General features: G+C 46.2%; 1 protein-coding gene across 1 annotated transcript in view; it reads right to left on the bottom strand.

The window, feature by feature from the left end:
* Positions 1-26,441, bottom strand: part of PSMD1 (proteasome 26S subunit, non-ATPase 1) — a 114,827-nt gene extending 88,386 nt beyond the window's left edge. Inside the window, 12 exon segments of the mRNA XM_020972124.2 lie at positions 115-193; positions 837-925; positions 2,819-2,947; positions 5,631-5,691; positions 6,653-6,714; positions 6,716-6,880; positions 8,011-8,154; positions 10,185-10,390; positions 13,280-13,449; positions 13,543-13,616; positions 14,407-14,450; positions 26,247-26,441. Coding sequence (XP_020827783.1) covers positions 115-193; positions 837-925; positions 2,819-2,947; positions 5,631-5,691; positions 6,653-6,714; positions 6,716-6,880; positions 8,011-8,154; positions 10,185-10,390; positions 13,280-13,449; positions 13,543-13,616; positions 14,407-14,450; positions 26,247-26,262 — 1,239 coding nt within the window. The 5' untranslated portion in view covers positions 26,263-26,441.
* Between the last annotated feature and the right edge of the window lie 919 nt (positions 26,442-27,360).

The following is a 27,360-nucleotide window of genomic DNA, read 5'->3' as shown; positions in this document are numbered from 1 at the left end:
TCTCCGGCCAGTGGCAGGTTATGCACTGTGTGGATAACTAAATCATGCTTCACATGCATTCTCACGCACCAAAGCTGCAGAACAGTCATTGGCGAGGCCCCAGCCCGCAGTTACCTTATGAATTACACCCAGACTGGCAGTTGCAGTAAACTTTGCCCAGTTCGTGGCTCTGGCAAGCCATTCCAAATTATCTCTGCAAAGAAAGACAAGTCAGTAATGTTGGCTGAAACAGAGTCAGAGAGATTCTACGCCTATTCTGATGCCACGCCCAGGGCCATTAGAAAACACCTTTAAAGGCCTGAAGAAGGGGCTCACAGGGTGAGCCCAGTGGGATCAGGGGCACTTTCCTTCCACATAATCAAAGTCAAGGCCCCCATTCCGTGGCTCGCTATTTTGTCCACTGCAATGGGGAGCTGACTGTTCATCTGCTACTCTGCAGTTACAACTGTGTGCTCTGGTTAGGCAACCAACAATCTGGGTTGTGAAAGCACATCATAGTCGTTAGGATAAACTCTGCTGTCCCCCATTAAGTATTTACTTTACCACCCATCGAATCGCCCTGAAGGCCAAGGCCATGACCTCAAAAGGTAATAACTTAGCTCACACTTCATGGAGGGTCACGTTTGCACAACACAGAAAACACAGCATGATTCCTCCACAGACAAACCCAAACCACCCCCCGGACAGAAGAGTCTCATAATTTAAGAGCCTATCATTCAAAAGGGTCTTCAAACATAAGTAGCTTTTACCTGCCTCCTTTTTTTACTCCTCAGTTCCCACCTAGAAAAATAAATACAGCCCAGTCGTGTTCAGGTCAGCCCTGCGCACATATTTACCTAAGGAACTGGTCACTCGTCGTCCCACAGTGCATGAACGAGTTGGCTATGACTGTGGCCGTGTGACATACAGAGTTCCGCACCGCATCCTAGAAAAGCAAAGCCAGAGTTTTACCCAGGACAGACAACAGACACAACAGACACAAGTAATGGGGGGAAAGACATTTCTTTGGACAAATGAGCTAGCTAGCTTAGAAAACACAAGTATTCTTTTAATGTCAGGGTTGAGTCTATTAATTATAATGTGAAATCATTATCCTTTAATTATAAGTGCTTTTAAGGAGTACAAAGCACTTTCCTCACAACCCTACGAGGTAAGAAGGCAGTACATTTATCTTCGTGCCCATTTTACAGATGGGGAAATTGAGGCTCAAAGAGATCCATCACTAAAGTGGGTCAGGGTTTCAGGTACCCTGACTGTTCAGACAGCAGACCCCCTACTAACTCAGAGAGGAAGCACAGTCAACAAGTGTAAGCTGTCATCTTCCATTTCCAAATAGCTGCCTCATCAACAAAAATGTGCACAAAGCCCCAAAACAGGAGACAGAACTTCGGTCCCACGTTAATCTCTACTGACCCATGACAAAGCCGGAGGCTGTACTTCTTTATGCAGCTATCTTACGTTTTCAAACCGTTAAAATGTTTAGGCAGCTGCATTTCAACATTCCTGCGCTCCTCAGCAATCTTTGTATTTCACATGTTTAAAAACACTATTTGGAGAAAGGGTTCCAAGGCTTCATAAGCCCACCCAAGGGATCTATGACAAAGAAGGCAAAGAACCCATAAGCCTGGGAGACGGCCCAAAAGGTGAAAAAGCAATGGGCCATGGCTAATTAGCTGCGTGTCCTACTGACTGAAACCTGTCAGGGCTCACCCAGAAATAAACAATTCCATATTTAGTAGGTATCAAAGAGGCACGTAAGGGCCACATGTTAGATACCCCAAATCAATGCAAGGGGAAAGGAGAGAAAAGAGCCCTCCCACAAGGGCCCAAATATTTAAACTCCCCAATCATGATGAATGCATCAGGACAAACACACACACACACACACACGTCCTTCGAGGCAAAAAAAAAAAAATCAACCCTCCAGAAATGACCCTTGTGTTTGTGTTCATCTTGTGAATGAAGAGGAAACAGTCTCAAGCAAATGTGAACCACAAATGATTATGAAGGGACCCAAAGTAATGTCAAGCGCAGGGCGTGTGGCTGCGAAGCTGCTTTAGGAATGAACAGCCTGCTCTGAGAAAGGATGGTAAATGGGGGGAGAAAAAAGGAATTAAATTAGGAAACTCTATAAATGAAAACAGTTCTTCCAATTATAAACGGACTGTTTAAACAACGAGCTCCCCTGCTGATTATTTATGCGCTTACTGTGAAACAGTGCATATGGCAAAAATTAAAGCTAACTTAAGAAACATTGCCAATGGATAACCAGATACAAAAACAAAGCAGCTTCTGAAATTATAAGATAAACAGGAAAACAACATTATACCGACACATCTGACTTCTCCAGAACAAGCACACTTAACAAAATTCAATGGAAGAACGTGCCAATTCTGACATTTAATGACAGTAAGATTTTGTTTCTTTAAATTTTCATGAATTCAGATCATCCTCCCACTGTAATTTGTTCAAATCAGTGAAGCTTTACTACACTCATTACTAGGGATGATGTTAAAGGAGCAAAGCATTTAAAAAAATACTGTATATAACAGGGGGTCCCATGTTCACGTCATTCTCTGGATATGGCACTGCTTGTGTTTTTATGCAGCTGATGGCCATTAAGTTCATAATCAGAAAGAAAATGTCTTTAAAAAGGAGTGAGGTAACCCTGACGTCCCCTTTCCCACTAGTCTAATATTCATTCTTTTGCTACCTACTAATCTCTGGGCTCAGGAGTGATACATAACATTTAACACAGAGAGGTGTACACAAAAGAACATGCGGATTCCAAGGGGTTTTTTTTGAGTTTTTTACCTACCTTTGTGTTTTTTAGAATCATGAGGTCTGTGTTATTATTTCGTATTAAAAACTGAAGATGTAATTCAATTGCCATTTCACCACTTAAAATTTTAATCATTTTTGATATCTGGTCCTTGGGCTCTGGGTTCTGCAGAAAGAAAGAGAATGTGTGATCAAAGACCGTGCCTTCCTCTGTGCCTCAGTTTACAATGCAGTGTTCATGAGAAGGGCCACCAGCCATTAGGGATCCATTCATAAGACCCCAGCCCAGGGAAGAACCTGCATGTCAAATCCCAGAGGACATATAGCTCGCCCTGCGCCTCAACAGCAACATCGTGCATTGCTGCTTCCAGTAACATACCTCCAAGGCATACATCCCAAAGACATCAAAAGCAGAGTGTGCGAAAGACCCATATGAGCAAATATTCACAGCACATGTCCAGCCCACAGGGCCTCCTGTGCCCTAACTCCAGAAAAAACTTGAAACTCATAGCCTTCCATTCCCAGAAATGCCCAAAAAGTCAAGCACAGGCAAGAGGAAAAAGGGGCTGCTGCCAAACTCCCAGCAGGACCACACAATCATGAGCCCCTGTGTCTGGATCACATAAGACCAGGCAGCTTCTACTCCACATGAGAGGAGAATCTGAAATACAATATTCCAAGAGACAGGAGGTAGGTTTACAACCAAGAAACACTTAACCTGAAAAGCTAAATATAATCTCACCAGGGGTGGGGGTCGAAGTAGAACGAATATCCAATGAAATAAACGTTTTTCAAGTATTTCTGATGAAAAGACCAGAGCTGAGTAGGCATTTTAAAATACAAACAAAAATCCAGAAAAACCTAGAAAGGGAAACTATCTGAGCAATTAGAAGGGGCCGTCTGATGAACAGTGCTAACATTCTAATAGAGGAAGAACAGTCAAGTGTCCTTTCAGAATTAATCTCTTCAAAGGGCACTGAGTGAGTTTTATGACAACAGCAGAGGTCCAGGGGTTGGGAGGGAGATGGACTGGTTCTATTCTGAGCGGCTGAAGAGGAGAGAAAGGAGGGAGGGTAAAAACAGGACAACTCTATTTAGAAATGAGGAAGGGGCAGGGAACTCTGTTGTTTCTCAAAACTGGGGTGTGTGGGACAAGCACACAAACAAAGAGGAAGGAGCGCGAGAACTCCTGAGCATCAGATGGACCTCATTATAGGAAGTAAACAAATAAGACTGAGTGTACACACTGCTGTTCAGCCAATTCAGTTGTGTCCAACTCTTGGTGATCCCAGTTGGGGTTTTCTTTGCAAAGATACAGGAGTGGCTTGCCATTTCCTTCTCCAGCTCATTTGACACATGAGGAAAGTAAGGCCAACAGGGTGAAGTGACTTGCCCAGGGTCACACAGCTAGTAAGTTAAGTGTCTGAGGCCAGATTTGAACTCAGGAAGATGAGTCTTTCTGACTCCAGGCCCAGCGCTCTATCCACACTGTACCACCTGGCCTCTCTGAACATACAAACGCATGCACACACACAATTTAGTGTAGAAATATACCAAACTCAACAGGGAAATAAGCAGGGATCGGAAGAGGGGGACATTAAGTGAGAGGGAATAGTCACAAGAAAAACAAATTTCCTGATCCTAAAGAAAGGAGGGAAAAAAAGAAGCCAAGAATCTAAGAAGGTGCCCATCAACTGGGGAATGGCTGATAAATTAGTGGTCTGTGAATGTGAAAGAATATCACTGTGCTTTCTGTCCTTCGCAGAAGATCCTCCATCTCCAAACAATCTCTGAATCTTCAGGCACCCTACTATTGTTCTGACATCTCCAAAATCAGTTCCTATCCAAGGAAACCCACGTGGACCAGTTACGAAGAGTCAAAAGGTGAAATTATGCAAAGTCCAAGGGTCCCATTTCCGCGTACATCACTGCCTCCAAGCTGAAAAAACTCGGACTGTCTGTCAGAACACTGACGTGGGAGCCACCTGGGGCCTCTCTACATGGCAGATCGCCTCTGGAGGGCAGGCCAATCACTGTGTTCTGACTTCGGCTCCCTTAACTGCTCATTGCTCTTTTCTTGCAGATTCTCAGACTTGCTGTGGCAGAGCTGTGACGAGTCATCCCGGATAACTGTCTTCATTTCTGCTATCCAGATTTATCCCAACACCTTGGAAGCACTCAGACTCAGCGTCATGCTGCTGCACGCACACACTTGGTTACCTGCCCATCTCTACCTCCTCCAAATGTTAAGCAGCTCAAAAGAAACATGAGATGCACAAATTTAGAGACATGTCCACCCCAAATGTTCACACGCTCTACTTGTGCCCGACCTGTGCTAGAGCCTTCCAAGCTGGGACTGGTCTGCTCAGCCACAGCTGCACACACCGTAACTTAACTCTAACATACTGATGTCACTTTGATCCTCTTCAAGAATGAAGGACAATGACCAAACCAAGAGGTTAAGTGGAATGCTTCCATTGGCTTCCAAGGTTTACCTAGTCTGGAGAGTGGACCCCGAATGGTGCCAATGAAGAAATAGCCTGTGCCAAAAAATACAATCCCTCTCCCCCCAGGCCCTCAAATCAACCGCAATATTTCACAGTGTTTCACCACCCTCCCAGAGAGCTGTCATCTTCTCCATGTAACACATCTCTTCTCTGCAAGGGCCCAGGCCCCAGACATGTTGGTGTGTCCCGGACCGTACTGTGTGTCTATTTTATAAAGCATAACCTTCATAAAGGCAAGTTAACTAGCTCTTCAGAGATTTACCCAAGGCACAGGGCATGATGGGTATTTTCATAAATAATGATCTTGCCATTCAACCCATCTTCTCAGAAAAAAATACTCACCACTTCTGGGGACTTCCCAGCAAATGTGTGGCCTGTCTTTTCTTCTGTTTCCATACTCTCACTGAAATAAAGAAGAAAGTCCAAGTTCATTCATCTGAGAATCGGATCAGCAAAGAGCAAAGGAACACTCCTATAAATCATACTGCTAAGCGAACATAACACAACCCTAAAGAAACAGACTACTGGCTGAATCTCTGAGGAAAATGGGATGCAAGACTGTGCCATCAGGGCAGAGCAGATGAGAGCTCCGGGATTCTATATGACAAGACTGTGGAGAGTTTTGGAATCTCAAGATAAAAAAGTGGGTTGAAGGCTACAGGGGAGAGAAGAGAACTAAGTCATAGTAACTAACAGTGCCTTTTTAAGAGTTTATAAGACACTTAACTCCCAACTATCCTACAAGGCAGAATACTTATTATTATGCCCATTTTACAGATAAGGAGACTAAAGGTCAGAGAGGCTGGCTTGCCCAGCCACAGTCACAGGGCCAAGCTTTTTTAGCAAATAACTGTAAACACCACTCACATGTTCAAACAATGGCACAAGGGAGAAAAGGAATCAATAAGTACAGCTGGTGAAAGGAAGGCAGAGATTTAGAATGGGAAACGTAACAGCTGGTAAAAGCCACTGTTTTCTCCCTACGGAAGCCTTTCTTCACTGGCTGACCTCCACCAGGACTGCCTCCCACTCTCCAGCATTCCCTTTTGGGAGAGGCAGCACCATGAGGAGGTCATTTTAGTTCTGACTGTGTGACCCTGGCTAAGTCCCTGTACCTCTCCTATCCTCAGCACACTCATCTGTCAAGTTAGTGGCTCGGTCTGGCCTCAGAGAGCCAGGCTTTGGGAAGCATAGCTCATGCCTCCTATGGCCCCGGTCTCATCCACAGCGCCTGTGATGCCTTCTCCCGGACACTCTAAGGGAGGGTCTGGACCATGCCTGGGCCACATCAGTAAGACAAAGCATTTTGTGGGGAGCGGCCCCCCGCCCCAATCAGACAAAGCAGGCATCAGGCCCATTCCCACCTCTCCTTCTCGGCCCCGGGCACGGTACCCGTGTTGGTTGAACCGGGCACAGAAGCGATGGGGGGTGCCCACAGTACGGAGGTTCTGGATCACGGAGGACAGGAACTGCTGGCTGGCACTCTCATACAGGTCAAAGCAGATCTGATAGGCCATGAGGAGGTTGTCCTCCTTGACCAGCTTCTCCAAGATGTCACTCACAGCCTGAGGATCATCTAAGAAAATCAAGCACTAAAAGGGCAGAAAGAAAAGAGATGATAAAAGCAAGACGGAGCCACAAGGCAACCACAACTGCACCGAACGCCAGCCTTGTGGGGGTCTGAGCGTCTGAGGAATTGAAGTCGTTCTTCATCTTAACAGAGCATCGGGGCGCTGCAGCAGTTACAGAGCCAGTCTGGGGCTCCAATGGCCCCTTGGAGCCATCCCAGCTGGGCGGTCTACGGAAGTCACTCCGCCTCTCTAGGACACGAGGACTCCAGCACCAGATGCTTTGGTGAAGGAGCCAAGTCTAGACAAGGAAAGCCCACGTCCTATTCTACCTTAATACCTAACAAAGCAACCCAAGATTTAACAATGTCCATGGGTCCTCGACCACGGTGCCTTTTAAGAACCCAGTAAAAGGAAGCCTTGCCTGCAAAGAGGTTGGAAGGTACCAAAAAACCTTCTTTTCTGAGGAGTAAAATCAGACTCCGCCCACGGGGCAGCTGCTTCACCACCTGCTGAGACAGCTAACTCATCATTTGCCTAAACAAGACTTCCTGGGATGGCCCAGCTACTGCGCCGTGCCTCCCTCTCTGCAGCTAACTTAGATGCTACTCTCCTCACATACAAACCTAGGCCACCTGGGCTTCAAATTCCTAGACAAAGCACCTGAGCACCTCCTAACTGTCTGTACTAAGAGAAGAGACCACCATTATTAATAAGGCAAAAATCTGGGGCAGCTAGGTGGTGCAGTGGATAGGGCACCAGCCCTGGATTCAGGAGGACCTGAGTTCAAATCTGGCCTCAGATGCATAACACTAGCAGCTGTGTGACCCTGGGCAAGTCACTTAACCCTATTGCCTAGCCAAAAAAAAAAAAAGGCAAAAATCACATTGGCTATTGAGGCAACAGTGGCCACCATCTGCTTCACCTGTGACCACGTGCAGTGAGCTATGATGGCAGACAGCCAAGGAAGCCGAACAGAACTCAAGAGGATGTTTCCGTTTTCTGATGCCCAAGATGTCCATAAACAATCACAGAATTGTGGATGTCTAATCCCAGACACTGGGGGCCTTCCCATTCATTAAAGGCCAAAGGCCATTGGTTGGCTTTCATTAAAGCAGATATAAACAGACTGGTGAAAAGGGAAGATCTGTTACCTGGCAAACGTTGATGAAGTCCGGCTTCTCCAAATTCATGTAAATTTTAACCAGAACTCTCAGCACTCTATTACGGAACTGTTTATTCTGCATCAGAGACATGCAGAGTTTGAGGCTGTAAGCCAGCATCCCAGGGACATCATTCTGAAAAACACCATTGAAACCCTGCATCTGTATATGGCTACTAGTGAATAAAGTTTTCTTAGAAGTAGATAATATAATCTGACACGACTTCATTCTGATCTTACATATTAAAACTTTGGCAACACAAAACGGATGAGTTTTCTGGACTACTTTCCAAGACAGCTGAGGGTTTACTGCTTTAAACACCAAAAGTTTCATTTAATCATTATAAATGAAAATCTTCCCAAAATACATTCCACAACCCCTTGCATCATGAATACAGTTTTCTTCGTGATTCAGAGACTCCATCATACACCCCATGACTGAATGGTGGAGATGTCTGACAATGCTCCTGTTCACAGGGCTTCTCAGGGTGGGCAGGGATGGCAGATAGGAAGCCTTTGGGGCCCTTCCTTTCTTTTTGCTGTCCTCTGTGTGCTAGAGAGAGCAGGCCTACCAAGAACCAAGAAGCCTCTTAATTGTTCTGACAAAGGGCTGGGCTTTTAGTAGACTGAAAACTCCATGAACCCACAGTCCTTATGCGGAACAGCTGACCCCGCTGCCATCACGGCCTGGGCCTGGGAGTCACAAGATCAGGGCTCCAATGCTGGTCCTAACGCTCGTGGCTATGAGATCCTAGGTCACTCTTCTGACCCCTTCCAACCTCAGGCGCCTCTTCTAGCCAATGGTGGCACAAAGAATCCCATGGCCTCCCTCCACACTCACGCATGACAGGCTCTTGGGATCATGCTACTCAAGAGTTGGAGCTATCGAGACAAAAGGGTCCAAAGGACCCTAACACTAAATTCTACAGGGGCTCGGGGTAGGACTATAAATCCACATAAATAATTGTATTAGAGAAAGACCACCCACCCCTGGAGAGATGGGCAAATGTGGGGAAGGGAACCTGGCTAAGAAGGCCAGGTCAAAAAGCTCAGGATTCTGAGAGGCAGAGATGAGAAGAGAAAACACACATGGCAAACGCCCAGAGGTGGGAAACCAAGTACACAAGGACTGATGAGACACTAGAATGAGGAGGGCCTGCAGGGCCCGGCTATGGAATTTGCCTTTTATTCTATAGCCCAGCAGGCTGATGTGGTCAGACCCACATGTTAGGAGAACCCCTTGGGGGCAGGGACATGAAGCATGGAGGCCAAATTTGAGCCACTGAAGGGGGACTGACATGTGAGCAGTCTGGGGTGTGTCTGGATCCTCAGGAACGCCCCAGGGCCATCTAAGGCCAGGAGGTCACCAGAAGCTGGGGCCTGCTGGTCCTCCACAAGTCAAATTAATGACTGGCTCTAATTCTGCCACCCCACCCCAGCACATGTTTTGCTTTTGGTCTCATCCTAAGGCCACAAATAGCAAATACATTCAAAAAAATAAATCCTCAGATACTATAATACCAGCTGTCTTAAGGATTTGAAACTTCAAATTTACCATTCTTTCCTGAGAGTGTAATGTTATCACCTAAGACATTTCATTTCTCAAATACATCTCAAAGGACGTGTTCAATTCCACATTTATCCAGGGCTGGGCGCTCTGCAGGATCACCTCTAAGCTGGGGACCCCCTGTGGTGTACTAGGCTCAGGCACGAGAAAGCACTGGCTTAGCTAGGGGTTTCCCATCAAATTGCAAGAAATGTAATTAAACCTTCTTTGGGGGAAATTTCAACATTTAGCTTTGTACTGGGGACCAATGCTTTCAGGAATCAAGGCTAAACCATCTTGCTTATTAAACAGACGACTGTCCCAACAACTGAAGTCTGAACAGGCTCTTTAGCCCTGACCTACTGAAGCCAAAAAAGCCCTCTGTGTAAATGTTCTGGCCACATGTGTCCAACCCCCAACCTCACAGGTGTGGCAAGCAATGCCCCAAGATGACACCCAAACCAGGAGTAGATCAGAGCTGGCCTTTGCCTATCAATCATAGAGCACAAAACATTTTCAGGAAAAAAGCAACATAATTGAGAATGAAACCTCTCCCCTTAGACTCTCTTCTCACAACTCAGCCCCTCACCCCCCAAACAACAAGGAGGATGTGTCCCTACCGACTCCAATATGGTCTTCTCAAAGACGTCTAGCCTGCGGGTCTCCAGAGCAATGCCGATGGCCTGTTTGTACTTGTGATCGTCCAGACACCTCTGAAACATCTTGTTCACAATACCTTCTAGTCTCTGGTCGACAGGCTTCCTTTCCCCCTCGGGCAACTCGGCATTCTCCACACACTGCTTGGTGTAATGGTCAATGCATTTGGCTGGGGAGGGAGACAAGAACTTGGTCAAGTGCTAACACAGCTGTGGTGTCTTTGTGCAGCAGATGGGGTCTGGCTCTAAGAGGGGAGGTTCTGGGGCGGGGGTGGGGTGGGGTGGGGTTGGGGTTACAGAGGCTGTCTTGTTTGTCTTTAAACAAGATTTAAAGACACACCAGTACTTATGCAAGGAGTGTGGGTCCCTTCAAAGCAGCCACCAGAGCAGGCCATCGTCTCTTCTGAGAACAATGACAAGCTGGCTGGCTGTGCTCCAGGACCTGGGCTGGCTTCTGGGCACACAAAGCAGAACCACAGCAAACATGGCCCTTGAGAAGCGGTTACTCTCCTGGAGGGAAAGGACAGCAGAGGCACAGGCCAGGGGCCAGAAGGCAGCCAGCACGCATGGATGGGAGAGGCCTGCAGATGGCGATCAAGCCTCACGCTGTCAGGCCAGGGGGACCGTATGGAGCACCATGAACTGAGAATGGGAGGAAGAGGTGCTCACTGCAGAGGGCTTCAAAGGCCAGGCTGAGGAGCAGGCATTGCTTCTTTGAGACAACAGGCAGGCCCTTGAGGTTTCTGAGTAAAGGAGTGATATGGATGAATCTGCTAATCTGGGAGCAGGGAGGCCAATTAGGGGCTGCTGCCATAGCCCAAGCAAGAACTGGTAGAAGATGTGAATGAGGGTGGAGAGAGGGTGCAGAAGAGATGCCACAAGTCTTGACAAAGAATATGGTTTGCAGGGAGCAGAGGAGTGAGGAGGAGAAGAGGCAAAGATGACTCTGAGGTTGCTAAACTGGATAACGGCAAGATGGCAGTGCTGTCAACTACCAGAAAGAGGGCAACATGGCAGAGGTAGAGGTTTGGGGAAAAACATTATGAGCTCCTGTTTTGGACATTTTTAGTGAAGTATCTTTGGAGCAACTTGTTGGAAAAGTCCAACAAAGTGGAGCTATGAACTGGTCTAGCCATTCTGCAAAGAAGTCTGGAACTAGGCCCCAAAAGCTACAAAATTGTGCCTACCCTTTGACCCAGCGATACCATGACTAGGCCTATACCCCAAAGAGATCACAAAAAGAGAAAAAGGACCCATGTGTAGAAATATATTTATGCCAGCTCTTTTTATCACAGCAGAGAATTGGAAACTAAGGGGGTGCCCATCAAGTGCAGAATGACAGAATAAATGTAATAGAATATTACTGCTCCATAAGAAATGATGAGACAGTTTCAGAGAAACCTGGGGAAATGTTTGTGAACTGATGCAAAGTAGGTGAGCAGGACCATAACAACACTGTAAAGACAACCACTTGGACAGACTCAAGGTTGGAGGACAATGTCCAACTGTAAAGGGCCCATGATGAAGCGCACTACCCACCTCCACCACGACATACCCAAGGCCTGACGCGTTGGCACATGCCCACTACGGGCTTCTGTTTTGCCCGATTATGCATATTTATTACAAAGGTTTTGTTTACTCATTTTTTTTGAGGGAGAGAGGAAGGAGAGAAAAAAAATGCTCATTAATTGAACAGATTTTTTAACTAAAAAAAAATGTCCAAAGGGTAATGTCTGGAGTTCGAGAGAGAATTAAGGACTGGATGTGTAAATTCACAAGTCGTCTGCATAGAGATGACAAGGAAACCAATGGAATCACCAAGGAAAAGCAGCAAGAGAAGACAGCCCGGGGCCCAGGCGTCGGGGGCCCGTCCAGCTCGGCGGACGGGAGGAAGAGGATGACCCCGCCAAGGCGACGAGGAGGGGGCCAGGCAGGGAGGAGGACAAGAGCTGTGGAAGGGCCACGTCTCTCTGCAGAGAAAGCAAGGAGCCTGAGGCCAGGAAAAGGCCGTCAGGATTGTGGGGAACGCAGCTGCAGTGGACAGCCAGGGCTGGAAGCCACATCCCAAGGGCTGAGTAGTGCGTGCAGATGCTGCTGCCACTGCCCGTGACATTTTGGGAAACTCATATAAACTAAGTTACATGTGGAAATCAGTCTTGTTACTTTAATCACGTATCACTTTTGACAAAACGCAATAGGAGACCTGCTCTGTTTGGCCCCAGAAGCGGAGGGTGCAAATGGATAGGATGGATGGAAGTCGTGTAAAGATGCACTTTTCAGTTTAGGAAAAACTTCCTAATGAGAGTCATCCCTAAGGGGGACGGATGGTCTGCCCCGGGGGGTGATGGGCTTCAGGACCCTTACTGGCGGGTCTCAAGCAAAGGCTGCACGAGCGCCCTTCTCAGGCCCTACAGAGATTGATGTTTCTCCCCTCCCCCATACAGGCCAGTCTAGCTGGCCAATAAGGTCCCTTTTAAAAAGAAAATCATGTGATTATCCTGCTTGATTACCTGCCTTATAATTCAACAGACCAAACTACAAAGGACTTTGTCTGTTTCAGAATATCAAACCAATCCCCAAAGGCAAAATCTTACTATCATTTAGATATTTAAAAGGTTGGACTTTGGACACAATTCCAAAGAGAAATTTCTATTTTCCAGGATTTTCTGGTTTGTTTCTGTGACTCTATCCTAGCACATCTTGGAGCCAATGTTTTGTGATATATATATACCCCTAGATTTATCCTTAGACACCCATCAGTTATCATAATCACTACAGTATGGTTGGTGATGCTGCTTATGATAAAGAAACAGAGAGTAAAACAAGGTGTTGGAGGGAAGAGCTAAAACTTTCCCTGGTGAAAATTAAGCAGAGAAAGGACCAGAATTTCCAATTCAATAAAATTTATTTACATCAGGAAATAATAATGCCCCCCTCCACAAAAAATGCCTAGGAAAAGCTAGGTGGTGTGCTCACTCAAACTCCCTGTACTTAATACAAGAACATTCTCAAGACAGCGGAGCTGGAGAGAGAATCACATGAGATAAGAGGGCAGTCACCTATGATGGTCTCCACATATTCCGAATTGTCATTGACATTGAAGAGGTCACCGGCTCCCAGAGCATAGTTCAGAGACTCCTCAAAAGCCCCCAGGTGATAAAACACTTTGGATGCCACGAGGGCAGCAAAGTGACGACTACGAAAGCCTTCATCTTCATACAGGACTTCTCTGAAAGAAACACAAAGGCAGGGAGGTCCTCATTAGTGCCCCCAGCACCAAGGCACAAGGTGGCCATCTTATGGAAATGAAGTGACTGCTTACATTTTGTCTACAGACTCTGAAATTTCTGCCCAGAAGTCATTGACCACTGCATTCAATTTCTGTAGTGCAAACTCCTGTGGAGAAGAGATTAGACCAACATTCAGTTAGTGGTAGAGTCACTTAACCTTTGTCTTTTTTTTTTTTTTTACAAAATGCTACCAAACAGTAATAAGTCTAAATCTTCAGTAAGCTTAATGCCAGGATAGGCTTGATACCAACCCCCTATTCATTTTCTCTTGTGTCTCTCAATTTCACTCCCCTCTTTGCTTCTCCACAGCTAGAAAGGGCCCATCTAGTGGAAATCAGGCCAACAGGACTGCTCAGTGCCACTTCTTCCTAAGGGCAACTGGAATTTGCACGGGCAGAAACTGGGCAAGTGTCGCTAACAGCACTCTCGGCTGTATGTGGCTCCAGCTGTACAAAGGCCATTTTTAACACCTGCAACATTTTCATCAAATTCAATTCAAGGATCATTTATGAAGCAGCTTAGTGTAAAACCCTGTACCACCAGGTCCTGTGGCTACAAAGACAAAAAGGAGCTACAGTCTAATGGCAAAGAGGGAAGGCATGCACATAAATGAAATAATAAGTATGACAGAACATGATATTTAAGCATCAAGTGGGTTTTTTCTAATGTTCATAAAGCAACTGGCTGCTCTCCAAGTACCACTGAAATTTGGTTTTTCCTTGGCTCTGTAGGACTCCAAAGGGGCTGCTTCCTCTCTCCTAAGGTCAGTATTCTGCTATAGCTCCCAAGACAGTGGGAGAACCCACAAGGTCTGAAGACTGAGGCTGGACCCGGACACTCAACTCAAAGGTCCACCTTCTAAATAACAAGCTTTAGCAAGAACAAGAACACCTGACCTTAAGCTGTGGTTCTTCTTCATCCAGAAGAGAAATGATTCCAGCTGCAAAACAAAAGATTGTTGTGGTTATGAGCCATAAGCTCATCAAAAGAGAAAGAGTGGTGGATCAGAAATAGGAGGCACTTGAAGGAAATGATGCAGGGCTTACAGGCAATGGAGCCAGGACACCATAGCAGAGGGCATCGTGTCCGGTGTCCTCTCCCCCCCCCCCCATTAGCAGATGCCATTCTAAGCCTTTGTTGATCAACCAGGTGGTTTTTCTCCACGTTTTCCTAGAAATCCTCCAAAGGATTTACCCAATCCACTTAGAGGCCTTCCTCTATCTAGCCTTTTTAATATTTAATAGCAATAACTTTTAAAATTTAATGATTAATATAATTAATCTAATATTAACATTTAATAATTAATATTTAAAACTACTCAAGTTACTCCTTCATTTGGTAAGAGTTATCAAACATAGGTCATTCTCCACTCCACGTCATCCTTCAGCTATTTACCTCACTCACTGCTGCAAACACAAGAATTTTCCAAACAATGTTCAGACAGTTATTCACACATCTTGGAGAGTCATATGGCATATATACAACTGAGTCATCAAACTAATTAACCCAGAGCTGCAATGGCAGGACTCTAACACCAAAAATATCAAAAAAGGGCAGACTCACTTGTTTCAGTCGCGTCTGACTCCTTGAGACCCCATTTAGTGCTTCACCATTTCCTTCTCCAACTCATTTTAACAAATGAGGAAATTGAGGCAAGCAGGGGTGAGTGACTTGCTTAGGGTCACACAGCTAGCAAGCGTCTGAGGCCAGATTTGAATTCAAGGAAGATGAGTCTTCCTGACTTCAGGCCCGGTGCTCTACCCTGTGCCACCCAGCTTCCCCATTCAAAAAAGGCTGCTTTAGAGGACCTGGGTTCAAATCCGGCTTCAGACCAGATACCTGACACCTACTGGCTGTGTGACCCTGGGCAAGTCATTTAACCCCAATTGCCTCACCCCCCCCAAAACAAAAACAAAAAAGCAACAACAAAAAAACTGCTCTATTTGGAAAAGTGGAAAGTGTCTGCCCATCAGTTGGAGAACAGCTGACTATATTTTTGTATACCACCTAATTATGGAAGAGCATTGTGGGCGCAGTGGAAACAACACTGGACTTTAAGTCACAGGAGCACCGAATGTCAGAGTTGGAAAGGAGCGCAGCGGCCCTCTAGCCCGCCTCATACCTGAAGGAATCCTCACTATGGTAGAGGCACCAAGGGGTCCTCCATCTCTGCTTGGAGACCTTCAGGAATGGCAGCACGTGCCAGGTTCAGAGAGCCTAAGAAAGTCTGTCAGGAAATCCCCCTGAGAGGCAGGGTATCATGATGGGGAGAGAGCTGACCTCTAAGCCAGGAAGTCCTGGATTCAAGTCTCATCCTGGCTGGAAGACCCTGGAAGTGTCACTTAACTTCTCAGTGTTCTAAGCAATTCTCAATGATTATAAATTGCAGAGAGGGGCCAATCTGCATCAGTGGGGGGAATTTCCAGCAGCTCCCTCTCCCAGTGAAGTCTCAGGTCCAGTCCTTATACCTACTTTTTGGAAATTAAGTTTCCACATGTGCCTAAGGCTTCCCCCACTGTGCCTCCTCTCAAACGACAGCTTTTCAAAAACGTGAATCTTCTCTTCTTCAGGTTAATACGCACAAGCCTTTTGGCTCTTTTTCATAGGATCTACCCCCTAGACTCCTAGCCATCCTGACTGCCTTTTCCCAGACACTCTCCGGCTTGCTCATGCCCTTCATAAAGGGCAGTGGTCAGAACTGAACAGAATGGTCCAGGTGTGATCTGACCAAGGGGACCGAGGTCCCTGCTCTACCTCCCCCGGCTCCCTGCACACTCCCTTCCCAAATCCCCCAGACTAACTGCATGGTCACTGCAGACACCACCTGCGTTCCCGTTGCCAGTGAGAGCTCTGGAGGGAAGGGCTGGTTTCCCCAGGATTTAGTGCCTGGCACATCACAGTAAATGCTTGCTGACTGGCTACAGTCTTGTTGCTGTTTTAACGTAAAGGGAAGCTGACGGACACAGTGCGATTCTTGTCACTTATCATCAGCTTAGACATCCTTTTCTTCAGCAGTCAGCTCTGAGCTGGCCCTAGGCGTTTCCAGTGAGCTGGGTGCGTGTCATCACCACCCTGCACCATCTCTGAAGGCCTCCTGGCCTGCAGGGTGGGGGAAGGGGGAGCAGTCAGTCTCTTGCTCATACTTCAAAGAGCCAGGACAGGACTCCTTGCTTGCCTCAAAAAGAGCCCTGATACGGATCCTATCTAAGAGATTTCGTCCACCTTGGGAAAACTGCCTTACAACAGAAAGGACATGAGAACGTGCCTCAGACACGCAAAGCCTGGCCCAGACTTCAGAAGCTTTGGGGCTGGATGTCAGCAGGAGCTGAACTTGGGGGCTTAACTATGTTCAGCTGGAAGAAGCAGGCATGGCTCGCTGAGAGTGGTCCACAGGCTTCGGAACCTGCACGGAGAAGGGAGCAAGCCAGGCAGGGGGCCCCATTCTCCAGCAGCATCAGCAACACCACCACCTGCCCACCCCAAACCCAGGCAACGGGAACTCAAGGGAAACCCGATGAGGGCCCCCAAAACCTCTGGGCTGGCAGGAGTGGAAGGACATGACCAGAGGCAGCAATGAGGGTCTGTTTAGGGCCAGAAACCAGAACACTGAGCTTGGCCGAGGGGTCAGAAGAGTTCATACAGACTTCCAGCCAAGATGGCTACTGCTCAGGAGGCAGAGAGACCAGCTCCGACAGACCTATTCCAGCTAAACCCTTAAGTCTGCACCAGACAAGGCAATGACGGAGAATCCAAGGAGAAACTCTGGGGACCTCACCCACCACAGAGCCACACAGGAAGTCAGCCGGAGGCCCAAGGAGCCACAAGGCTGGCACACAGCCAGAGGACGTGAGGGGCCCGTGAGGCTGGGCCAGGGGGCAGCAAGAGCCACAGGCTAAAGCCCAGGGACTCTCCTGAGATGCCAAAGGGCTCAGGACCTTAAAGAGGTAGGAGGACCTAACCCCAGGACAGGGAGCTCACCACAGGAACCAAGGAGACGGAGGGGGAGAGGAAGCAGGGCCACCCACCCCAGTCCAAAAGTTCATTAAAGGAGTGGAGCCGAGTCCTGGCACAAAGCCCCAAATGAGAAACCAAAGCTTAAGAGATAAGTAAATCAAAGAAAACACCATTGGCATTAAAAATTATTATTGATCTAGCGATCCCCAAAGGAGGGGAAAATGGATTTTCCACAAGTACGATGGAACATAGCAGGCACTTAACTAATGTTTAGTGACCACTGACTACATGAAAACCTAGAAGAAATGAAGCAAGAGACAGGACACAAACTAAAAGCTCTGGAAAAAAAGAGAATAAGTAGCTTAGAACAGAATGTGCTAAAGCTTACCCAAGAAATGAAGTCTCTTCAAACGTGAACGGACCGAACAGAAATCAATGATTTCCCAAAAGTAAATATTAAAACAAAATTAAAAGGTTTGGGGGAAAAAAAGAACATGTCAGATCTGATATCCAAAAACAATAGATCTGAAAATCAGCTCAATGACAGATAATCCAAGCACTACACTCCATGAAAAGTATAATTTTTATAAAAACCTGGGCACTACATTCAAGAAATCACAAAGGAACACTGCTTACATCTACCAGAACCAGAGGGCAAAGTAAAGAAAAAAATTACAACCAATTACCTCCTGAAAGAAACCCCCAAAAGAAAAGTCCCAAGAATGCAGCAGACAAATTCCAAGCTCCAATGTCAAAAGAAAATCCAGGGGCAGCTAGATGTCACAGTGGAGAGAGCACCAGCCCTGGAATCAGGAGGACCTGAGTTCAAATTTGGCCTCAGACACTTGACACTTACTAGCTGTGTGTCCCTGGGCAAGTCACTTCAACCCCACTGCCTAGCCCAAAAACAAACAAATAAATAAATAAAGGAAAGATCCACCAGGATCCAGAAAGAAGTTCAAGTACAAAGGAACATGCTGTGTAGTCAGGGTCACAGAACACCTGGCAGCTTCTACGCTAAACGAGATACTGGGGACACAGTATCTTGAAAGGCAAATGAGATCAGCTTACAACCGAGAATCACTTATGCCTCACACAAAATATAATCCTATGAGGGTAAAATAGAGTACTTTCTAGCATTTGGGGCAGAAAAAACAAACAAAAGGAATTCCAAAATACAAGAGTCCAGAGAAACCAAGAAAGATAAATTTATGTGAGCGGCCTGAGGCTGCAGTGCTAACATCCAACAGGGAAGAACAAGCCTCCCTCCAGAACCATGAGGTCTTCAAAGGGTAGAGAAAAGGTCACCTAAGACAAATTGGGGGGGGGTGATGGGGGAAGTGGTTCTTTCCTCAGGATCTGAAGGGCAGAAAGAAAAGAGAGGACAAAAGTGAAAACACTAGTGCAGAAAGGAGGTAAAAGCGGACAGAATTTGCATAACTGGGGTACATGAGAAGAGCGTACAAACATGGAAGAAAGAGTGGTGAGAACAGCCATCAGAAGAACCTCCACTCTTATGTGAAATGAACGAAGGAAGAACGAAAACATGCGCACACACACACACACACACACACACACACACACACACTGGTACAGAACTACATCAAACTCAGCATCAAGATGGCAGAGTAAGAGGTAGCATTTCCCCCTTACCTCCTCCACAGAAAGAAAGCCAGACTGAATTTTGAATCAGAAAGCCAGGAGAAAGTCACAGGGAAGTAACTTTACTGTTTCCAGCTCAGAAGCTGACCAGGACTGCAGCACGGCAGCAGCATTCTAGCACCCAGGGATAGTAAGGTGACTGAACATTGGGGCAGGAAGAGATCCCAGGAGGGTACAAACAGGTGCCATCTGGCAGTGTGTCATCTATGCCCAGTCCCAGGGCAGAGAAAGAACAAGGTCCAGAAACAGAGTCACTTAGCCCTGGACCTAGGAGCAGAGTGGCACCTCAGTTCTAGCCTTCAGCGCAGCACATACGCCAAGAGTGAAATAACCAGGACAAGATGACTAGAGCACTGGGGAGCCAGCAGTTCAGTCCCTCTGGACCTGCAGAACCTTCCAATGGGCTAACAGTGACTGAGCTTACAAGCAGTCTACTGAACTCAACCACACACAAGCCAATAGCCTCAAACCTGGGTCAGGAATTTGCAGAAAGCAGTGAACAGACCTCTTCCCAGATCACAGCACTTTGGAAACAATGAAAACCTGAAAGCCCTGCTCTCTGCCTCCCCCTACCTCCAAAATGAGCTGTTAAAACAGCAGAAGGGATTCAAAGGGCATATGCTCAGACCAGACATTCCTCCCACCTACCCACCCAAAATGAACAGAGACTAACACTAACTAAAGGCCAAAGTCAAGAAGGAGGCTGAAAAAAATGAGCAAACAAAAAAAAAGAACCTGACCATAAAGAGTTGCAATGTTGGCAGCAAAACTCAAGACACAAACACAGAAGAATACAATAACTCGAAAACATCTATAAGCAAAGCCTCAAAGAAAAAGCAGATTGCTACAAGCCCAACAAGAATTCTTGAAAGTGGCAAAATTTTAGAAAATTTTTTTTAGATTTAGATTTTAGAAAAAGAACAAAAAAGTGATATTAAAAAATCAAATAAGAGCCGCAGAGGAAAATCTGGGGGGAAAAAGCTATGCAAGAAAATTATGAAAAGAGAATTAACAGCTTTGTAAAAGAGGATGACAAAACCTTACCAAAGAAAAAACTTCTTAAAAATTAGAACTAGGATAAGGGAGGGATCTCTAGAGGGGAGGATGAGGGAATAGGTTAAAGGGAGAACAGAAGGGTATTTAGATTTATGGGAATAAGTGGATAGTGGAGGGATGGGTTGGCTAAGTAATAGGAGGACAAGGTAGCAGGCAGAAGTAAAGTAGAGGAGCCAGGAGGTATAGGAAATAGATACACGAAAATATAAAAACAAAAATCAGGAGTAGAATTTGCTAGGGAAAGTATATGTCTATGTATGTACGTATGTGCATATATGTATATATATACACACATGTACACATGTGCATATATGTATATGTGTATATACATGCATATATACATACATATAAATATATCTGCACTTAATTGTAGGGGGGGAGGAGGAGGAAGGAGGAAAAAGAATAAAGCAAAAAGTGCACAGCAGAGAACAAAAGAAAACTTACAAGGAAACAAAGAAAAGATGGACAGCTCTCAACACAATGTGTAGTATCTATCATACAGGCTTTCTTGAAATGAAAATTCATTGCTATATATTTTGAATCCTCTCATGTTCTACTGTGCACACGACATGCTTTTCTTTTTTCTTTTCTTATTTTCTATTTAAGTTTTAATATTTAAGTTTATGATATGTTTCTTTCTCTTTTCTCTATTCATATCTGAGTTCTGGTGTTTGAGTCTAAAATTAAAAAAAATTAGAAGCAAATGACTCTGTGAGACATCAAGAAACAACAAAACAAAGTCAAAAGAATGAAAAAAAGAAGAAAATGTGAAATATCTCATAGGAAAAACAACTGACCTGTAGAATTGATTAAGAAGAGATAATTTAAGAATCACTGGACTACTTGGAAGTCATGAACAAAAAGAAAAGTGCAGACATTATATTTCAAAAAATTGTAAAAGAAAACAGCTGAGAAATCTTAGAATTAGAAAGCAAAGTAGAAACTGAAAGAATCCACCAGTGAGGGGTCATCTCTGGAAAGAAATCTCAAAATGAAAACTACCAGGAACGTTGTACAGAAATCCTAGAGCTCTCAGGTCAAGGAAAAAAAAATACTATAATCATCTAGAAAGAAAGAATTCAAATACTGTGAAGATACAGTCAGGATCACATAAGATTTAGCAGCTACCACTATAAAAGAACAGAAAACATAGAACATCATATTTCAGATGTCAAAGGAACTAGGATTACAGCCAAAAATAAAACTGAGTATAATCCTACAGGGGGAAAAAATGGACATTTAAAGAAACAGAGAATTTTCCAGCATTCTTAAAGAAAAGACCAGAGCTGAATAGAAAATACGACATTCAAAGGTGAGATTCAAGAGAAGCATAAAAAAGTAAAACATGAGTGAGAAATTATAAGAGATTTAAAAAGTTAAAACTATACATTCTTAAATGGGAACATGATGCATATAACCCCCTCAGAACTTTATCATCAGCAAATGTCTTAGAGTCTCCACAAGGCCTGGGTATAATTCTATCATGTTAGTATGATCCTAACTGAAGAATGGAAGGGTTAAAAAGAGGGTAGTGAGTGGGGAAAGAAGAGGAAGAATGGGAAAAATTATCTCACGAAAATGGGACATGCAAGGAAGAATGTATACAATGGAGGGGAGAATAGGGGCAGGAGTAGGTAACACTTGAATCACACTCTCAGCTAGACTGCTTTATGACATTAAAAATAGTGTAAGTAACTCTATTTTGTTTTTTACCGTCATTCTGTAAAGTTAGGTTTCAACTCCATGTCAATAGCCTGATTTTGGAAATTGTACAAGTTTATTCTCCCTCCCCACTGCCACCTCAACCACAAGAATATCCCTCTTCTCATCTAAGTGTCTCCCAACAAGAAACCAGGCGGCTTAATATTTGCATCCTGTTTATCATTCCCTTCAAACTGTACATTAATTAACCACATAGAAACTAGGGTTCAGGGCCTCTTGTTCTACCAAAAGCCTGGGGCCCAATTTGTTTTGCAATTGCACGCCTTGCTGAAAAAATTACTTGTCTGGATAAAACTTGCTTTCTTTATTTCATTGTTAGCAGGTTCAAGGAGAGAAGAGCATGCAGGCAATTAGACACAGAAATTCATCTGACCCAACAGAAAGTAGGAGGAAAAGAGGTTAAGAGAAGGGAGGAAGCAATAACAAAAGTGGGTAGATTAAGGAAAGCAGTGGTCAGAAGGAATAATGACGTAAAATTTTTGAATAATATACTAGCAACATACATCCCAAAGATCATCCTCTGTTACCAGGCTAGGTTTATACCACTAATCCAGGACTGGTTCAATATTAGGAAAACATAGCTTAACTGACCACATCAATAACAAAAATAACAAAAGTTATATGATTATTTCAATAGATGCAGAAAAAACTTTTGATAAACTTTTGATTCCTGTAAAAAGCACTAGAAAACACAGCAATAAACAGAGCTTTTCTTAAAACAGGTAGTAACTATCTAAATCCAAGAATAAGCATTATTCATAATGGGATAAGCTAGCCTTTCCAATAACATCATGGTTGAATCATGGATGCTTACTATCACCATTATTATTCAACAGTGTACTATAAATTTTAGCTCAAGCAATAAGACAAGAAAAATAAATTGAAGGCATCTGCATAGCAATGAGGAAACAATCACTTTTTGAAGATAATATGATGGTTTACTTGAAGAACCTTAGAGAGTCAACTAAAAAAATGAATCAAAACAACAAACAGCAGAGTTGTAGGACATAAAATAAAAATAAACCCACGCACATCATCAGCATTTCTGAAGACTGACAACAAAACTCAGCAAGAAGAGATAATTGGAGAAATATTAATTATTTGTAGGTAGGCTGAGCTAATATAATGGAAACGACAATACTACCTAAGGGAATTTACTTTTTCAGTGCCATCCCAATCAACTGCCAAAGAATTACTTTATAGAGCTAGAAAAAATAGTAACAAAATTCATCTGGAGGAATAAAAGGTCAATAATATTAATGGAATAAAAGGTGAAGGGAGGCTAGTAGTACCAGATCTCAGACTATTATATTATACTATAAAGCTGTAATCATTAATTTGTAATAATTAATTTGGTACTGGATAATACAATGGTTAATCAATAGAATGGATAGGTACATAATATACACAAGCAAATGAGCTAAGTAATCTAGTGTTTAGTGAATCCAAAGATTCCAGCTATTTGGACAAGAACCATTTGCTTAAAAAAAAATGTTGGGAAAACTGGAACGTTGTCTGGCAGAACTATTTCTAGACCCACATCTCACACTGTATATAACAAGATCAGCTCAAAATAGGTGAATGATTTAGACATAAAGAGTGGTATCATAATCAAATTAGTGGAGCATGGAAGAAATTACCTGTCAGAACTAGGGATCAGGGAACAGATGACCAAATAAGACACAGAGAGGCTCACAGAAGGCAAAATGGATAACTTGATTACATAAAGTTTTTGCACAAACAAAACCAAACCTGCTAAAATTAGAAGAAAAGCAGAAAAACGAGAAAAAACTCTTTGCAGCAAGTTTCTACGATAAAGGTCTCATGTCTAAAACATATTAAGAACCGAGCCACATGTGTAAGAAAAAGAGCCATTCCCCAACTGATAAATGATCAAAAGACATGAACAGGCGGTTTTCAGAGGAAGAAATCAAACCATCAATAGCCAATGAAAAAATGTTCTAAATAATAATGAGAGAAATGCAAATTAAAGAAGCTCTGAGGTACCACCTCGCATCCATCAGATTGGCTAACATTAGAGAAAAGGAAAATGATAAATGCTGCAGGGGGTGTGGGAAAATAGGGACACTAATGTGCTGCTGATGGAGCTATGAACTGGTCCAACTAATGTGGAAAGCAATTTGAAACTATACCCAAAAGGCTATTCATAACTGTTCATACCCTTTAACCCAGCAATTCTTCTACTAGGTCCATATCCCAGAAAGATCAATGAGAGAGGAAAAGGGTCTATACAAAATCACTTACAGTAGCCGTTTCAGTGATGGCAAAGAACGTAAAACCAAGAGGATGCTCATCAATTGGGGAATGGCTGAACGAGCTATGGCATATGAAAAGTGATGGAATACTACTGTGCTCCAAGAAATGATGAAAGGGATGATTTCAGAGAAACCTGGGAAGACATGAACTGATGCAGGGTGAAGTAAGGAAAACAGTAACAGCAAGATGGTAAAAGGTAATCAATTTTGAAAAACTTAGTAAATCTGAGCAACTCAATGACCTACCACAATTCCAAAGGCCTCAGGATGAAAAATGCTGTCCAGGTTCAGGGTGCAATTTCTTTCTTTCTTTTTTTTTGGGGGGGGTGGGTAATGGGGAAATTTGTTTTCTGTGACTTGCCATTTGTAATGGGGTTTGTATTTTTTGCGTTCTCAATGGATGGTAGAGGGAGATAATTTGAAACTGAAAACAAAATAAAACTGAATTTTTAAAAATATATGTAAAGAAATACATTAAAAAGAACTCAACGGGGTAACAAGTGGGGATAAGAAGTGGTGTAATTAAGGAGAGAACAGTCACAGAAAAAGTAAACTTCCTAGTCCAGAATAAGGGATTAAAAAAAGAAAGAAAAAAGAAAGGCAAAGAACTAGAAGCTAAGGAGGGAGAGGCTGCCTTAAGATTGTCTCTTAGACAACTGGGGAATGGATGAACAAATTCAGTTAAGGTATGTGAATGCTATGACCGGTATATTACTTTGATGTAAGAGATGAAAAAGGAGACAACTTCAAAGACTGCTGGATGTTAGGAAGTGATACATAATGAAATGAGCAAACTCAGAAAAATTTACACAAGAACAAGGCTGTAAAGAAAAAGAACTCTGAAAGATTTAAGAATCATGATCAACTCAATGACCAGCTCTGGTCCACAAGGTCTGCGATCACGAGTGGACGCCCACCCCGACAGGAGCCGTCAGACCCCTCGGTCACGGTCACCACCTGCCCTGGTTTTGCTTGACCAGGCTTACCCGTCACTTTCTTTCTTCCCACTTTTCACTGGGGGAGGGGGCCGCGAACCCCAGCGACGCCCCAAAAGAGGGGCCGCTGAACCCGGTAAGGGCACAGAAGGAAGCCCGGCCAGCGGCTCTCGAGGGAATGTTCGTGTGAAGTGGGGCGACTGAAGAAAGCAGACCCGGGCCGCACCCCCTCTTCTGGGCTCCCCGCATCTGAGCCCCCATCCCAGGAGCCCGGGCCTGCCCACACCTGGGCCATCCCCCCTTCTCATCACCTCGGGCCACGGGCGGCTGCCCGGCCACCCTCCGGACAGGTCACTGGCCCCTACCAGGGGAGGGAGGTGAAACTGACCACGAGTCGGGGGGGGGGAGGATGTCCCTGTCCCGGCCGGGGGGGGGGTCTCCTTTGCCATCCCGGGCTCCTGGGGTCCCCCGGGCCTCAGTTTTGTCCTCTGCAGGATGGACTGTTGGAAAGAAGAACCCCGAGGCCCGCGAAAGGGGAGCCTCAGTTTCCCACACGGCCCCTTCTTCCCTCGAGCTGGGGGGGGCGGCTTCTGTCCCCATTTTCTGAGGCTGGGCAGCATCAAGCCCGGGGTCCTGGGTTCCAATCCCAGCTCTGACAGGGGGCGACACTTAGCCTCCAGGAGCCTCAGTTTCCCCATCTGTGGCTCTGTGACCCTATCTACCTGACCATCCTACCTCTCCTCTACGTGCTCCAGAAACCCCGGGTTCGAACCTGCCCAAATGGGTCCCTGCCCTCCGGAGGCACCCACGGCCTGGGCAAAGGTGGGGAGGACGGCCCCCCGGCCGCGCTTCCGGGCAGCCCCGCACGGCAGGGTCAGGATGGCCTGGGTTCGAGTCCAGCCCTGCTGGGGCCGGGTGGGTGCTACCTGCCTCGGCAGAGGGAGTTTTCCTGGCCGGGAGTCCCCTCCGGGCCGGGCTCAGCGCCTGAAAGAAAGGACCAGGGCCCGCCCTCCGGCAGACAGAGGAGGCCCCGGGACCTGGGCAAAGACGCGCAGGCGGGAGCTGGGACTCGGCACCGGGCCGGGCCGGGCCTGACTCAGCGCGATGGGCGCCGGCCCCGGCCGCACTCACCGGCTGAGGTGATCATGGTGGCGGCGCTGCTCCGTCCGCCGCGCGTCGCCGGGGGGTGGGGTCAGGGTCGCCGGGATCGCTGGGCTCAGAGGGCTCGGTGTCGCCGGCGTCGCCGCCTGTGTAGCCGCCGCCGCCGCTCCCGCCTCAGCCGCCCCGCTGCCCCCGGCCTGAATGACGGAGCGAGGCCGCCGGCGCAAGGACCCCACGCCCGACGGGCTGCCCGACGCGGTGCCTGACGCCGTCCGCCGCCCCGCCCCGGCCCCGGCCCCGGCCCCCGCCCCGCCCCGCCGCTGCCGCCCCCGCAGACCCATCCCGAAGGGACGCGCGCCTCTCCGCGGGGCCGCGCTGCCCGAGCTCGGGCTCGCCTTCTAGCGCGACCCGGGGTCCCGCGGTCAGGCGGCAGTGCGGACAGCCCTGAAGGCGAGGACCCCCGCCGGCCCTGGCAGGTGCCTTGTCATGTCTGGGGGCTTGGGGAACAGGCGAGGCTGGCGCCCCCTGCAGGCCGGGAGGACCCCCGCACCTCCAACGTGGGTCACGTAATGGGCCCAGCGGCCCTGAAATAGACCCATGGTTGAGGAGGGTTCCTAGGAAGTAGATCTGGAGCATCGGGGACCTCAGAGGCCATCCAGGCCAAAAACTGCCCCTCCCCCATTTAACAGAGGGGCAGACTGAGGCCCAGGAAGGGGCTTCACACGTAGGGGGTCATAGTACCAGGGCAGCAAGAGACCTCTGAAACCATCACTTTACAGAAACTGAGGCTCAGAGGAGGGCCGAGACCTAGGAACTGTTGAATTAATAGACCCATAGGCTTTAGGGCTGGAACACCAATTGGACTGCCCACAGACATCAGGACTCGTTATCTTCGCTCTGTCCAAGATCCCCAAGCACTTGGAGCCAGAAAGGCATCCTCCAGGCAGCTGCAGCATCCTTGGTTTAGGGCTGGGTGGGCCATTTGAGGCCACCCAGCTAGCAAGTGTCAGAGGCAGGAGTGGGATTGTAAGAGTTAGAGCCAGGAAGGGCCTCAACAAACCTCTCCCAGCCTCAGTTTCCCTATCTGCAAAATGAAGGGGTTGGCCTAGACGTCTTCAGAGGTTCCCTCCGAGCTTTAGCTCTA

Source organism: Phascolarctos cinereus, unplaced genomic scaffold (assembly GCF_003287225.1).
Source record: "Phascolarctos cinereus isolate Bilbo 61053 unplaced genomic scaffold, phaCin_HiC Scaffold_5;HRSCAF=322, whole genome shotgun sequence".
Lineage (NCBI taxonomy): Eukaryota > Metazoa > Chordata > Mammalia > Diprotodontia > Phascolarctidae > Phascolarctos > Phascolarctos cinereus.
The sequence above is the reverse complement of the archived record's forward strand: the minus strand, read 5'-3'. Positions and strand labels throughout refer to the sequence as shown.